This window comes from Streptopelia decaocto (assembly GCF_964273445.1).
Source record: "Streptopelia decaocto genome assembly, chromosome: 14".
Taxonomy (NCBI): Eukaryota; Metazoa; Chordata; class Aves; order Columbiformes; family Columbidae; genus Streptopelia; species Streptopelia decaocto.
This window is the reverse complement of record NC_138669.1, coordinates 6,551,482-6,565,638: the sequence shown is the minus strand read 5'-3', so window position 1 is coordinate 6,565,638 and position 14,157 is coordinate 6,551,482. Positions and strand designations below refer to the sequence as shown.

The 14,157-nt window shown below is 47.7% G+C and overlaps 2 protein-coding genes and 1 long non-coding RNA gene across 17 annotated transcripts in view; 1 reads left to right on the top strand and 2 right to left on the bottom strand.

Annotated features, from left to right (window-relative positions):
* Window positions 1-6,266, bottom strand: part of TPD52L2 (TPD52 like 2) — a 39,315-nt gene extending 33,049 nt beyond the window's left edge. For 5 of the 9 annotated variants that reach the window (XM_082065652.1, XM_082065656.1, XM_082065657.1 and 2 more), the window contains exon 1: window positions 6,211-6,266. In XM_082065652.1, coding sequence (XP_081921778.1) covers window positions 6,211-6,251 — 41 coding nt within the window. In that variant the 5' untranslated portion in view covers window positions 6,252-6,266. The remainder of the gene's footprint in view (window positions 1-6,210) is intronic. The other 4 variants (XM_082065658.1, XM_082065662.1, XM_082065653.1 and 1 more) reach the window with 1 other exon arrangement.
* On the bottom strand, window positions 4,599-5,718 carry LOC309446088. The gene is made up of 2 exons (XR_014185408.1): window positions 5,619-5,718; window positions 4,599-5,107 (listed from the first exon to the last, which is right to left on the bottom strand). It is a non-coding gene; the product is annotated as an uncharacterized lncRNA (long non-coding RNA).
* The window catches only part of ZBTB46 (zinc finger and BTB domain containing 46), a 45,882-nt gene continuing 37,794 nt past the window's right edge, over window positions 6,070-14,157 (top strand). For 3 of the 7 annotated variants that reach the window (XM_082065651.1, XM_082065650.1, XM_082065645.1), the window contains exons 1-3: window positions 6,415-6,547; window positions 6,653-6,862; window positions 13,099-13,226. The gene's annotated coding sequence lies outside the window, so the exon portion shown is untranslated. Of the gene's footprint in view, window positions 6,202-6,411; window positions 6,548-6,652; window positions 6,863-10,433; window positions 10,505-12,181; window positions 12,272-13,098; window positions 13,227-14,157 lie in introns of those variants that run through there. The other 4 variants (XM_082065648.1, XM_082065649.1, XM_082065646.1 and 1 more) reach the window with 4 other exon arrangements.

The window sequence follows — 14,157 nt, the reverse complement described above, 5'->3', positions numbered from 1 at the left end:
GCCACCCACATCACCCCAACAGCTCCCAGGTCTGTGGGAACCAGGACTCAGCACGGCCGCTCGCAGAATGGCTCGGTGATGGCAAATGCCATGAACTGCCTTTGATTAGCTTCTAATATAAACTAATTCATTGGTGGCCTCATCATTCCTCATGACAAGCAATTTAATATAAATTCAAATATCAGGCAAAATGTTTCTTATTTACTTACGAGCATTTTGTGAATGTTTTGCCAGGGTCCTCCTTGTTTTTTCTGTTATTATTTCAGACTGGGAAGCAACCGCAGAGATCTGTCGCTACCCATCCCCAGCTCAGCCCCAGGTGGGACCCCAAAATTTGGGCTCTCTGGGCAAATTCAGGACATGGGAGGTAAAACCAAAAGGAGGCACCAGAGCAGGAGCAAAACCAAGACGAGCTCTCCATCCCTCCTGAGCCGAGGGGGAACGGAGATGTGGTTAATTCACCCAGCCAGAAAGGGCCGGACTGTTCCCGCTGGAGTGTCAGCCCAAGCTCCACATAAATGAGAGCAAAACTCGACTTACCGAATTTAACCCAGCTAAACCCTGAATGCGGTCTGGATCGTCAGGCAAACTACCAATTGCCTGACTAAACCCCAAACCACACTTCCCAGACTTCAGCAGTTATATTTTCCCTGTTGCTTCTGCTTTTTTCAAGCGTAGGTCCGTTACACACGCTATTTATACAGATCGCATGAAACAAAGGACTCGCCTGCAGCCCTGCAATTTCTTTGGGTTCTGAAGAAAACTAAATCTTCGCAAACGGAGGGATATATTCCTGCTAAATCTCTCTCAGAGAGAGAGTAGTTTGAGAAGCTAAAAGGCTGTAAGTTAACTGAGAGCCAAACTGGACTTTGAAGGATGCCGGGACTACAGGAATGTCCCCGTTTGTGTCCATGGAAAAGAGAAATGGGTTTGCCTGTTTTAAAGGGGCGGGTGTGAGCCTCTGGGTAACAACTGGGAGAGGCTGCAGGCATGAAGGACCATGGGTCTGGAGGAAGAAAGATCAAAATTTATTCTAAACATGGTAAAGATGTGCTGTTGGCCTCAGCATGGCCCAGGCACTGGCTCTTCCCAGATGTACAGAGGTGAGTGCCAGAGAAGAGTTACAAAAAGAGTAGATCTGGTTAAAAGGTACCAACCAAAATGCAGAGTGGTGAGCTGCTCCAGATCCGCACCTGGGAAAAGAGGAACCTGCTGGAGGGATGAAGTACTGGAGTACTGTGATATAAAATACAGCAGAAAGTGGCCCCGGGAGGAGCCCAAGCTCACACAAAGGAAAGCAGAGATCCCTTATTGTGGGAGAGGGTGATGTTGGTGGAGCAAAAAGTGATTTGCTTGAGCACCAAAATGATCTGCGTTTCCTGGGTGGGAAACGAAAGGGCCCCAGGTTGGCTCCAGGCTTCCCATGGGGTCTGCAGAGCTGGAATTCGGGTGCTGGGTCACCCCAGCAGGGAGAGCAGGTGAGAGGTGACACAGCCGGGGCAGCACAATGGGGTCAGAGCAGTCAGGAGAAGGTCGGGGGACAGAGGTTGCTGCTGCCCCCGCTACATGCAGCCCCCACACCTTTGGTCCTCACCATTGTCTGCAGCCTCGGGTGAACCCCAATGAGCCCCCAGAGCCACAGGGAGCTGGGAGCGGGGCCCAAATTTGGCAGCCCAGCTGCCCCTCCACTGGAGAGGCTTTGCAAGGGAAGGTATTTTTGGAGCACTAAAGCTCAACTGTTTCTGACCGCGGCCAATCCCCCTCCAGAGCAGCACCAAAGGAGGTCAGTGGGATGCGGCTGCTCAAATATTTTGTCTGTGAACATCATCTCTCACCCCCTCAAGTATTTACAGACCTGAGAGCATTTCCTGCTGTTCCCCCCCATTGAATATTTGGTGTCTCTGCTTTCTCTAGCAGGATGATGCGGTGCGTCTCGGTGCTGAAGATGCGAAGCAGCACAATGTCTTTAGGCACACAAATGGCGGTGGATTTACCCGGGAAGCAGTGAAAGAGCAGCGCACAATAATGAGAAAAACTCTGCGGGGGTTGTGGTGGTGTGGAGATGGGGTGGAAAGAGGGAGTTTTATTCTCCAGGGTTTTTTTCTTGTAATCTTCATTCACCATATTTAGCCGGCTGGTGACTTGCCCTTGCTAGCTCATGGAGAATTCCCCCAAGTGTTTACTCCCACAACCTAGCAAATGCCTCAATACACATCACGGAAAAAATACAATCGACATCTTCACTCCCACTAGAGCAGGAATTCTAACTTGCCAGGCGCAGACTGGGAGTACATGCCTGTGAGAGAGACAAATGCCGCTTCATTAGCTTGCCTCAGATGTGGGTTACTCCTCAAATGACCTGGTCAGGGCCACGCACCCCCTCCCTCCTTCCTGCACCTCCAGAACCGCCTGACCTTTGATCGGAGCTGCAGGGACAGGAATGTGGGTCCCTTAACCCTTTCCTCCGACATCCGCGAGCGGCTCCGACCCGCTTCGCAGAGTTGCTGGTCCCAGGATGTTCCGGGATCCGGAGCTGCCGGAGGGGCAGGAGCAGAGCCCTGCGGGACAGCTTTTGTCCGGCTGTAGCGTGGAAGAACAAGCGCTGGTGATGGAGATCCATGGAAGCAAAACGGGGATTGCTGCAAGCAAAGCTCACAGACCAGAGAGCACTCAGGATTTGTTTTTGGTTTTGCACCTCCAGAGCAAAAAACTTTTGCAAGAAAAAAAAAATAACACTGACCAAAAGAAAATTAGGCCACTTGGGTTTTCTCAACATGCTTCCAAACTGACCACATAACAAGCACACAGAAGAAATCATTTTAATTTATCAAATGCAAAATCTCCTACAACTGAGGGAAGTATAATGTTGAGCAGAGCTGAAAAGAGGAGCCAGGATGAAAATGCTTCAGAATTACATATGATTTTGCAAACGGGACAGGGTATAAATACAACCCAGGCGGTTTTCCTCTCCCGCGGTTCCCCACTCCGGTCCCACCTTCCCCCGGCACAGGGGACAGCAGGACAGTGCCCTCGAGGTCTTTGAGGTTATCCAGCGAGCGATGCAGAGGTGCGGAGATGCAGAGCAGGTGACAAAATTCAGCGACATGCATGCAAGTCCGTGTGCGTTTAATTCGCACAGCCAGTGATGAAGATTGGCCACTGAGCATTGGCACGTGGCTTTGGCTCGGCTGTGCCGGTGACCGCGGGCGCGTATGGTCGCTTGCGTGCTCTTCATAACGAAAGGAAATGTGTCGAGGTGATTCCAAACTCTTGTGCTGCAGGGAAATGACTTTTTCCTGGTTCTCCAGGGGCTAAAAACTCTCAATGGTGTGATTAAAGCCCTCACCTCTGGTGGTCTCTGCCGTGATGAAATCTGTGATATGGTGACGTGCAAAGGACGTCGACTGCAGCTGGATACACGTGGTCTGTAACTCCCGATGTTTCTCCGAAGAGGTGCATCATTATGCACTCAACCTCACCTTTGTGAATCTTGTCTATGGTGCTTTGCACACCAAAAATCACACAAACTACCCTGATTTTTCCCCCAGCTCACCTTTTTTTCCTACTCTCTTTTTCCAAGCTGTTTCTTCTTTATGAAGATAAACCACCTCTCTCCTAAGGACAGGCTGAGCGATTGCAGGATTTACCCAAAACACAACACAAACTTGTAATTAAAGGAGGGAGAAGGCGATTGGCAAAAGAACATTAAACCTTTGCAAGTCTTCTGAAATCCTTTGTGCAGAGCAGCTTTGGGAAGCTGGGCCTGCCGCCACCCTCCCCCTCTCGGCACGTTCCCCAGGGCAGTGCCCAGGCTGCAGCTGCGGCTGCTCTGGGGGAGTCAGCCCTGACACACAAATAAATCCCACAGAAATAAATACTTTCTGCCAACAAAGACCTGAGGAAGAAAACCTGGGTAGGAGGAGGGAAGGGAACCTACGTGCTAAACCTGAGGGGCTCTGGGGTAGCAGGGGGAGCTCGGTCTCAAATACAGACGAGCGAGGAAAGGTATCCTACAGATTTTATGCAAAATAGCTATAGTTGCATAAAGATATACCTCCATTTTCAATCGGCCCCTGTCACCTTCGCATTTCAGTGTGGAGCCTAAAAAAAAAGAGAAAGACTTAAAGCACAGAAGGACTTAACACATGCAGGGAGTGGGGACATCTTCAAGTGAGAACCCGCTTGAGTATTTAGGAGGGAAAAGGGATTTTGGCTGTTTTATTCTGGTGCTCTTCACCCACAGGTGACAGAGACTAGAAAAAGATGTACACAATAAGGCGAATAAGGATCGTGCACGCAGAAAGAGCAGGGGGTAGTGGGAAACCTCGCCTGGTGACGATTTTGTGTTGCTTAAGTCTAAGAAATTGTGTTCTTTGTTGCATTAACAGACAACTTCTGCAAAGTCTTCATTTGCATTTTAATGGGAGTCTTTCTAGGAAGGTGCTGCTTGGACTCTGTCGCAATATAAAATAAAGAGGTAATTAAAAACATGCTGGAGCTAAAAAGACATTTCATTTTCATTAATCAGGTTTATTCATAGTCTTTTCAGAATTAAAGGTATTTAGGGTGTGTAGGAGGAAGTGGTGGGCAGGAAAGCACACGATGGAACATCTGTTTATTTAAATTACAGATTAAAAAGTGGAAAATACACTTTTTGTGCGGGGACATCCTAGAGATTAAAAGCACCTTGTAGAAATGCATTTGAATAAAAAGCAGGCATAAAGGTCAACACTGAGGTTTCAACAGCAGGTCTGCGCACTCGAAAGCCAGAGATGAAGAAAATACATAGGACGAGGGAAAGGAAACCACGAAGGAAATTTTTAAACCTTAGGCATGCAATTATCTGGGCAATTACCGCGATTACACACCTCAGTCAGTTAACTACGCAAACAAACGGCCGGCCCCCGTTTACTCATGTATTTCCTCAATTTTGGGCACAATCAGAGTATGCAAATGTTGATGGACAGTTGGAAAACATTTCATCTGCTGGTCCAGCTCCTGCTCTCACAGCCCAGCAGCCGCACAGATCTGCGGAGCGATTCCCTTGCTCGCCGCAGCCGCCGCTCGATCCGCGCTCCAGACCTATCCTGTCCTGTTAAGCTCCGTCCTTTGAAATATAGGGCAGTTTCTGTCAGATCCTTCAGCGCAACAGCCAAAAGGGCAAAATCCTGCCCTTTGCTGCACCAGAGGTTTTTTCACGCCCGGCTCTGAGGGGACCCCACGAGGAGCAGCTGTGACCCCGGGTTCTCAGTGCAGAACCGCGGTGTCCAGACCTCCGGCCATTAAACCACACGAGCACCCGCTGCCCAGTGAAGTCAAGGGAGCTCTGAAGCCCGCAGAGCTTTTGTATCTATTTTTCCAAGGGGTTGTGTGAAATACAAGTTATTTCTCAACAGAAAAGTCATGTTTTTGTCCCCACAAGGTGCCGGTGAGGCTGCACCGCGGCCCAGCCCCACCGGGAGCACAAAACCCCACGGGGAGCAACGCCCCCGCCCTTCATCCCAGCTGCTCCGCGCCCTGACCCGGGCGTGGCTCCCGGGGAGGCCCCGCGGGGACGCGCCCCTGCGAGGGGACACAACCGGCCGCCGCGGCGCGCACGCTCCCCGAGCCCGGCGCACCTGCCGCCATGTCAAGGGGAGGCAGGAGACGCCCGAATCACCCCGGACGGGCCCGGGACGGCGGCGAGTCCGGAGCGGCACCGAGAGCTGCCGCCGCCATCTCGCCCCCAGCCCCAGCCCTGTCACGGCACCGTCCCGTCGTGCCCCGCGCCCGGGCGCGCGCCCCCGCCCTCCCTCACTTCCGGTGTCCGGCAGTGGCAGAGCCGCCGCCGGCGCCCCCGCTCCCCCGGCGCAAGGGTGGTGGGGGGGGGAAGGGGCGGGGAAAAGGGGCGGTGCTTACGGAGGCCAGTGCCCGCCGCCACCCAATCACCGCCCGCCGCTGGAGGAGAAGGGGCGGGGAAAACGCCGGCACGCGCCGCGCGGTGCCGCCCCCCCGCCCGCCGCGGGCTCGCGCCCCGCGCGCCCGAGGGAGCGGCGGGAGCGCGCCCGGGCGCCCCCCCCCCCCCCCTCCCCGCTCTGCCGGCTTCTCCCCCCCCCTCCCCCTTTCCCCTTCCCTTCCCCACCCGGGAGCAGAGGCACGGAGTGACCGACGGAGCCACAGCTCCGGCCGCTCCGAGACCCCGCTCTCCTCCATGGGGCCCAGGTAAGCTGCGCCGCCCCCCCCGCCCCCTGAGGCGAGCGGGGGGTCGCCATGGCCGCCCGCCCCCTGAGGCGGCAGCGGCGGCAGCGCCGGGGCCGCCCCCATCCCCGCGGCCGCCCTGAGGCGAGGCGGGCAGGGTGGTGGGGAGCTTCCCCCCTCCCCGCTGCTCCCACACCGCCGCCTCATTAATTATCATCGTTATTATCACCCCCCTCCCCGGGCACCCTCCTCCGCCTGGGGCAGCGCCCGCGGGGGGAGCGGGGGCCGATCGCTCCGTGCCCGCGGAGGGGGCACGGTGCCTTCTTTGGGACGCGATGTCTTATTTGGTGTGGGTGGATGGCTTAACTTGGTAAGTGGGGGGGTTTAACCCCCCTCCCCCGGCCCTCCCCTCCCCTCGCTCCTCCGCCCGCCCCCCCCCCACCCCCCCGTAACCTCCAAAAGGGGAATTTTCCAGCTGGTAATTTCTGCTGCGTCAACACCCAGCTCAAGGGAGAGGAGAAGAGACAAGGGGGCATTTTAGCAGCAGCTCCACTTGCGAACAGCCAGCCCTCAATCCCGGCTCCTGCCTCAAACCCTTTCCGCCCCCAAAAAACCGGCATCCGTGCAACTTGGACCAAGAGTTTGTCAGGAGTGTGGTTCAAAACTGCTTGGAAAAAGGGATGAGGTAATAATACTGGTGAAGCATGTTGTATTTCTCTCTTTCTGCCTGTCTCTCTTTTTCTCTCTCTTTTTTTTTTTTTTTTTTTTTCTAAAGCCAGGCCTGTTTTGGGTTATTGTCTCCCCCTAAAGCCAGACATAGATCGCCTGGCCTTGCCTCCATTTTAATTGCAGGCTGAAATGGGGGAAGTGACCCTCTTTTTTTTTTTTAAAAAAAAAAAAAAGAAAAGAAAAAAGAAACCCAACAAACAAAAAACCCCTTGAAAAAATAACGCTGTTCCTTTGGGGGATATAAGTGATTTTTCATAAGGCTGTAAGAAGTGCAAAAGTGGCTGGAAATGTTTTCTGTCACGCTGGGAAACTAGTGGGGTGTCCCCCCCCGCCTCCCCAGAAGCAAGTGTTGGTGAAATTTGGCGGAGGGGAGAGGGAGAGGTGCTGGGAGAGCAGGGCTGGATCGCCTTTGTGTCTCTGTAAATAGACATGTCAGTTCCCAAAGTAATACAAGTAGTGGCTGATAACTCAATCCCAGATGACAAATAGAGAATGGAGCAGATTTTCAGGTCTGTGATAGTGGGAGGATTTTCTCTTCTGAAACGGAGGGGGGAAAAAAGAGCGTTGGTACCTCCTGAGAAGGTTCTTCAGCGGCGCGTTATTGTGAACTGAGCGTTCGGAAGAAATCTGGAGATACAAACCGATATTTATTTATTTTTACACCTGACAGGGGAAAGATAAACAAAGGAGAGTTTAACAGCTCTTTAATGAATTCCTCATGCTTTTTATTTTGCAATCTCAATGATTCATTTGGCAAGCCTTACAGGACCGGATTATTATCAGCATTGTTTAAAGCCATGCTAATTAGGAGATGTGTTTTGCAAACAGTGGTATTGTAGACACCTGTACCAAAGTTCTTGCGTGCATTTTCATTGCATCACTGGTATCATTTTTGCATTTAGTCCCTGTAATACAGATCTAGGGCTCAGTTCTTGAACTCGATCAAGTATTTATGACGTGTGGATTCTCTGTGTACATAGAGCAGCTCTGCTTCTAATGCATTAAATGTATTTGCTCTTAAAGGAGAGGGAGTATTTTTCTTTTTTTCTTTCTTTTCTTGTTTCTTTCTGTGGCAATTAAAAGGAAAAGCTATGTAATAAAGAAGAGTGAGAAAAATGTAATTTTGGGGAAGAAGCTTGCTGTGGCTGGATAGCTCTTCCACTTTTATCAATATCTTGCTTGAACATTTTATGTTTTTATACTACCTTTTAGTTAGAGTTAAAATTTGTCCTAAACTCCGTCTGGCTTCTCTCACTGTTTGTCAGGTTTTATATTTTGAAATCCTAAGTGATGGAAAAAAAAAAATATGGGTGGAGTGTATTATTAGTCACAATATTTTCAACATGTGGTGAGGAATTATCGCTTTAAGGTGTTTTTTTGGAAGTGACAAGAAATGGGTAGAAGAGTCTGCCCCGCTACAGAACAGGATTTAGGGGAGCTCTCAAACGGACGTTCCTGAAAAATGTGACGTGGCTGTGGGAAAATGGTACCAGAAAATCAGCAGGGTTTTTTTATGCAGCCTGTCCAGGAGTGGGAAACTCCCTCCCAGCTGAACTTCTCTTGTATGTTATCTTTGCTGTAATGGGGTCATTTTGGGTCTGGTACCAAAAAATGGGGTATTCTAATAACCATAGCATTAGGTGTTTATTTATATATTCTAAATGCTGCTTCATTCTTGAGCATGTAGGATCGAGCCTTTGCAAACATGACCTGTACACGGGGTTCTTGGAGATGGAAGAAAATGGGCCACGTTCTCCCCGTGGTCTTTGTTTTCTGGGACAGTTGTACAACAGTGGGTATGTTCTTTGCAAAAGGATTTTTTTTTTTAAATATAAGTAGAAGTGATTAGAGAAAAACCAGTTTAGCAGCCCCCCCTCCCCAGCAGTCCTGCATCTGAAGGAGAAATGCCTCATGTTTGAAAGATCTGTTATTTGCTGTTAATATGCCCATGTTTCCCTCGGTAATGTGCTGTGTTGCTGGGAGGTTGAGCATATCCTTTTTGTCTTTGCTATCCACTTGTGTGGATTTTTTTTTCCCTTTAGATATGTGTTTTTGAAGTTTCTAAGCAAAGTTTCCTGTCCTCCCAGCTGCAGGCGAACACCCAATCCAAACCACTGTCGCTTCAGAGCAGGATTATTTCATAAACAGCTCAACCTTTCCCAGGACATTTTTCCCCTTCGTGTTCTTGCCGCTTTTCCTGGCTGCTCCAGAGTGGTCTGTAACGCTCTCTACGCTCCCCCTAAATTGCTAAAAAGCTTTCACAGGGGTTTTCTTTGCTCCTGTGTGCTTAATTTAATGGGCAAACAAAAGGGCAAAGAGAGGGCTTAGCTGAAGTCTTTGAAGAGCTACCTGCAGCGGTAATGGTTATCCCATATGCAGTTATAATTCCCAGGAGCTGACGGTTCGTGGCCATTCCTGGCTGTGAACGTTGCCCTGAAAATTCAGACCCTTTTTGCAGAAAAGGATTAATACCGTGTTTATATTTTCCTTCTGACTCGCGACCGGCTTGAATATTTTTGAGTGTGAGGCTTACCTGTGTTTTATGTTTGTGATATTTGAAACTTGCAGTGTATTAATAGTGAAAGCAGGCGTGCGGTGGGTTGGGTGCAGATAGCAGGGGTCACATTAGGCGAGAGCGCGGGGACCTGCCAGGGCTGTCATTTGCTCTGCGTCAAGTCCTATGATCATGCTCCTCGCCTAAGGATCTCCGGGAGCATTTTTTGGAGACTTTGGTCAAGCACAGTGATGCTGTCAGGACTCCAGTGTTAAAAGTTTGTTGCTTCAAAACTTCGCTTTTATCACCCAGTGAAACGGAAAGTTCTTCTTCAGGACTTTCTATTTCACTAGGTGACACATTTGTGTTACAGCCCCCTTAAAAACAACCTTCAGCAGCTGGTTTTCTCATTCCCTCTAGATCTTTAGTCCTTTAGGCAGGATGAGAAATAAAGGCATGTGTCGCTTGTTGCGGGATTTCTTTCACTTGAGATGCAAGAGGAAAAAACCTCAGATTCGCAAACAGTTCAATAATCTTTTCATGCTGCCCTGGTGTGTTTGGGTGCACGGCCGTGCCCAGTTTGCAGGGGCAGCTGCGGTTCCCATCCCAAAGCCCTTGCACCAATGTGCTGGTGTCGTAACTGCCTTTCCCTTCTGTCAGACAGGGGTGCCAGGATTTACTCAGCTCTTCCAAAACATTTTCTATTATACTGATGAAAAATCATAGTTGTGCTAAAAATGCTTATTCTTCATAAATGCAAACTAGTGCAAAGTCCTCACTGAATTTCCTACGAGATATGGTAGAGTTCAGAGCCTTGTGGGGGGTTTTCTGTCCTTTACCAAGTAGCTGTGGTGCAGTTACTTTCTGAACAGTCTCTTTAACTTTCTTTCATCCCCACATGTTTAAGGAGCATCAGGCAGCTGTTGAAACGCTGGTTTTGAATAGCTTCCGAGTGGCAGGCAGGATGAGCTCCTTGACGGTAATTCTAATTAGATGGAAATGTGTTCCACTTTGCGGTGTTCTGTTGCACTAGGTGAGGATGTCCGTGTGCACTGGAGCAACGTGGCTGACAGAGGAGCAGGAGCTTTGCTGGCCGTCTGACAGGTAGATGCTGAATTAGAGCTGAAACTCACCTTTTCGCTTGGCTTTTTGGGGACGTGGCTTGCTTTTATTCCAGCCCGTACAGTGGTGATCCCTCCTGTCCTGGTGCTTGGCTTGGTATTTACTCAGGGAGAAAAACATTCTGCAGATGTTGCAGCTGCCTGGCGTTCACTTCGTAGCAAAACGGAGTTGGGGGCTCCTGTGATGGAGGGAGGCAACAAGGTGTCAGAAATATTCTACAAACACAGCTCTGTGCTTGTGTGTGGATTAAAATAAACTTGGTAACAAGAATGTCAGTGTGTGCCAGGAACTTGGCAGCTTAAGAACCCTACTTAGAAAAGTGAGTAGGGGTTTAGGTATTAAAGAATATGTTTATACTTAAATACCTGGTTGTCTTTCCTAATTATTTCCTCCTCATGTGTTGAACATACATCTTATTCCATCCAAGCAAGTTTGCTTCCTGGTGTTTCTCACCTTGTGATGAAGAACTGCGCAGAAGTTGATATTTGAGGCGGTTAGCTCGCTGTCTTTGAGGAAAGGGTTAAACAAAATTTGCACCTTTTGCACTAATACCCCATTGGAGGAAATGCCTTCCTGACTAGTGCCCAAATCATGCTCTGAAAGAAAAGAATCAATGGTCTGTATTAGCCATTAGGTGCTTAAAATACCCAAACCTGACACCAACTAGTTGAAGTGCTGATAAATGAAGTAGCCAGGATGCAGCTCCTAAAACTCCTGCCACTGCTGTATTGGGAGAACTAGGTGGTGGCTAAATATAAAATGAGCTTATTGCCTTCCTTCTTATTACCACTGTGGCCTTCTTGGCTTCATTCCACTTCTTTTTTTTCTTTTTCAATAATAGTTGATCAAATCTGGATTATGAGATTTATACTAAAAAATAAAAAGGGATGCTCACCCACAGCACTAAGTGCTTATGCCGCAAATTACACAAGCAAAATTAGATTGTTTGCAGAGCACCTCATATGCTATTTTAGTGTTGTATGGGTTGATTTTTTACTCTTTGATTATCCTGACTGTTTACGTGTCTTTTAGGTGCTCGTTCCCTCGGTTCCTCCCACAGCTACACTGCTCTGCAAAAATTACCTCATGATTCTTCTTCCTTCTTTGGCTCCCTCCCTTTTTACGTTCTGAGTTTGGGAACTTTAGCAAAGATCCCCTAATTAAAAAGCCCCAAACCAATGAGAAAGTTTTTGGGGAACCGTTCTTCGAGGCAGTTCCCAGTGTGATGTGCTTGCAGCTCTTTAATCCTCTTTTGTTTTTCGGCTGCTTTTTATGTTGTTTCTTTGTCTAATAAATGCACAAGAGCAGAGGTGTTTTTGCCTAGATTACTTTTGGGGCTCTGTTTGCTTTTAAGTGGAAGCTTAAGAACTTGCAGGAGTTAATGGCACTTGGACAGGTGTTGTGCTAGCCACAGGCACTGGGATTTTTTCAGGGTTTTTTAAATAAATTCTTGCCTTTTTTTCCCAATATCACCAGGCTTGTCAAGCCTGGTACCCTGTAAGATATTTACTTTTTAAGTGCTGTGTGGCTGTTCCACGTTCTGACTGCGTTCTGCGAGGTCTGTGGGATGGGTGGTGCTGGATCTGTTCTTGGTGCCGCCAGCTGAGAGAGCCGAGAACAAAAAGGGGGGAATGATGCGAGCAACTGTTTCTGTACCAGGATGAAGAGACGGGCACATGGACAGAGGTGGAAATTGTGGGGAAATGAGTGAGTGAAATGCAGAGGAAATACAAGGAAGTCTTACTGCGGGTGAGCATTTTAAACCGGAGCATGCAGCTGGTGCCCTGTAAGGAAAGGTGCATCCTCTTGTATTAGCAAATTGTTGGAATATTGTATTTTGGGCTGCGTCACTTTTACAGGCGTGGAAAATGAAATTTTTGCCTTCTGTTAGGTATCTGCATCTTTTTCTGTATCTTTGTGTGTTTTCTTTTTTTGAAATTTTTAAATTTTGAGGAACAAACTGCTTTACCCAGTACCGTTGTGCACGCTGCTCTGTAAAGTGAGGGTGACAGTGGCTGCCGAAGGCTGCGGTTCATTTGAGTTGGGTGGGAATAGAACTCAGAGATTTTACTTTTGTAGAATGTGGCCACATAATTTTCGTGTAACCTTAGGCAAGTATTTTAGTTTGGAGTCACTGTAACTGTGAGGTTGGATGAATAGTAACTCCATTTACAGTGTGTGCATGGCAGGTGTCACAGAAACATCAGCTGAAACTTTGTGATGTTGACTACGACAAACAATATTTGTTAAAATTGCTTGAAATCCTCATATAAAATATTGTTTTGTTTACAGTGACTTCTTCAAAGCACTTCTGTCTGGAAGCATAGTCAGAAGCTGTTAATGGTCTTAGAATTTGTATGTTAAACTCTTTATTTAGCTCAACATGAAGGCTAAATGATTTTTCCTTTATGCTTAGTTATAGAAATATATCAGAATATTTGTTGTTCAGAATGGCAAACAGGGTTGTAAATGTGCAGTTATTTTAACTGTTGCTTGTAATTATGTGACACTGAAGGTTTTTTGTTAAGTTAAAGTTTAGATATTAATTTCTGCCTCCTTTCTATTCCCAAATACAGGACATCGGATGAACCTTTTGGAGCTTCTTACCAGACACCGTTCTCCTCTATTCATTAAAGCATGCACTATCCAGCTGTGAAACATTGTGAAGTTTATTTTTGCTAACAGGAAACATTTTCAAATATCGGTAAGTTCTCAGCATTTGAAATGTTTTTATGATGTGCTAAGGGAAAGAGAAAGAGTAGCTGGAGATAAGATTGTTGTGAGGGCTTACAGTACTTTGTAAAATTTGACTTAACATTGTTAACAGGCTGGTTTAGAAACCTTACCCAACTGCAGAATTTGAAGAAATACCTCTGGCTGTTCTTTTGCTCCTGCCTTGTGGTCGGCTCTGCCTCCATTCATCACGGTCACTTGGTTCTCCCCTGTTCCATTAGCACAGAAAAACAGGTGCAGAGCTCAGAGCAAGAATTAAAAATGCAGAGAGATGCAAAATAGTTCAGGTCTCAGCTTTACCATTTTTACCAGACTATTCTGGCTCCTTTTGTGACTTCGGGACAGAGGTGTAAATGAGAGTCTTAACAGTAACAGTCCGAAGACTAAGTGAAAATACGTTATTACTTTTACACTTTGCTAACAAGTGATTTCCCACGTGTCTCTGTTGCTCTGTCTCCCTCCCTCACTTTATTTTTTAACTGTCTAAAGAACAGGACTGGAAAGACCTTGCCAAAACAATCGCTATGGAGAAGCAATCAGAATTAGAGAAAGGCAAGACTGGGCAGCCAGAAACAGAACTTGAGAGCAGAGCCACCGGTGTCTGCTTCACTTGGGTCATATTTGTTTGCAAGATTTTCGCAGTTCTGCTGGTTGCCATAAGAATGCTTGGATTTTCCCTATCACTTCGTTTGTTTACTAGATACGTTATTTCACCGTTTATAATGGCGTTAGTTTGAATTGGAAAAGCTTGCTTTATTTTTATCTTCTGATGTTTTCTTTCATAATCTGTTACAGTAGGTCAGTCTTGAAATCAACAGTGTTGATTTAAAGCTTATTTTCACTAAGTTAATCTGTCTATTGGAGGTGTCTGAAATACAGAAATCAGAAATATATGGCAAATA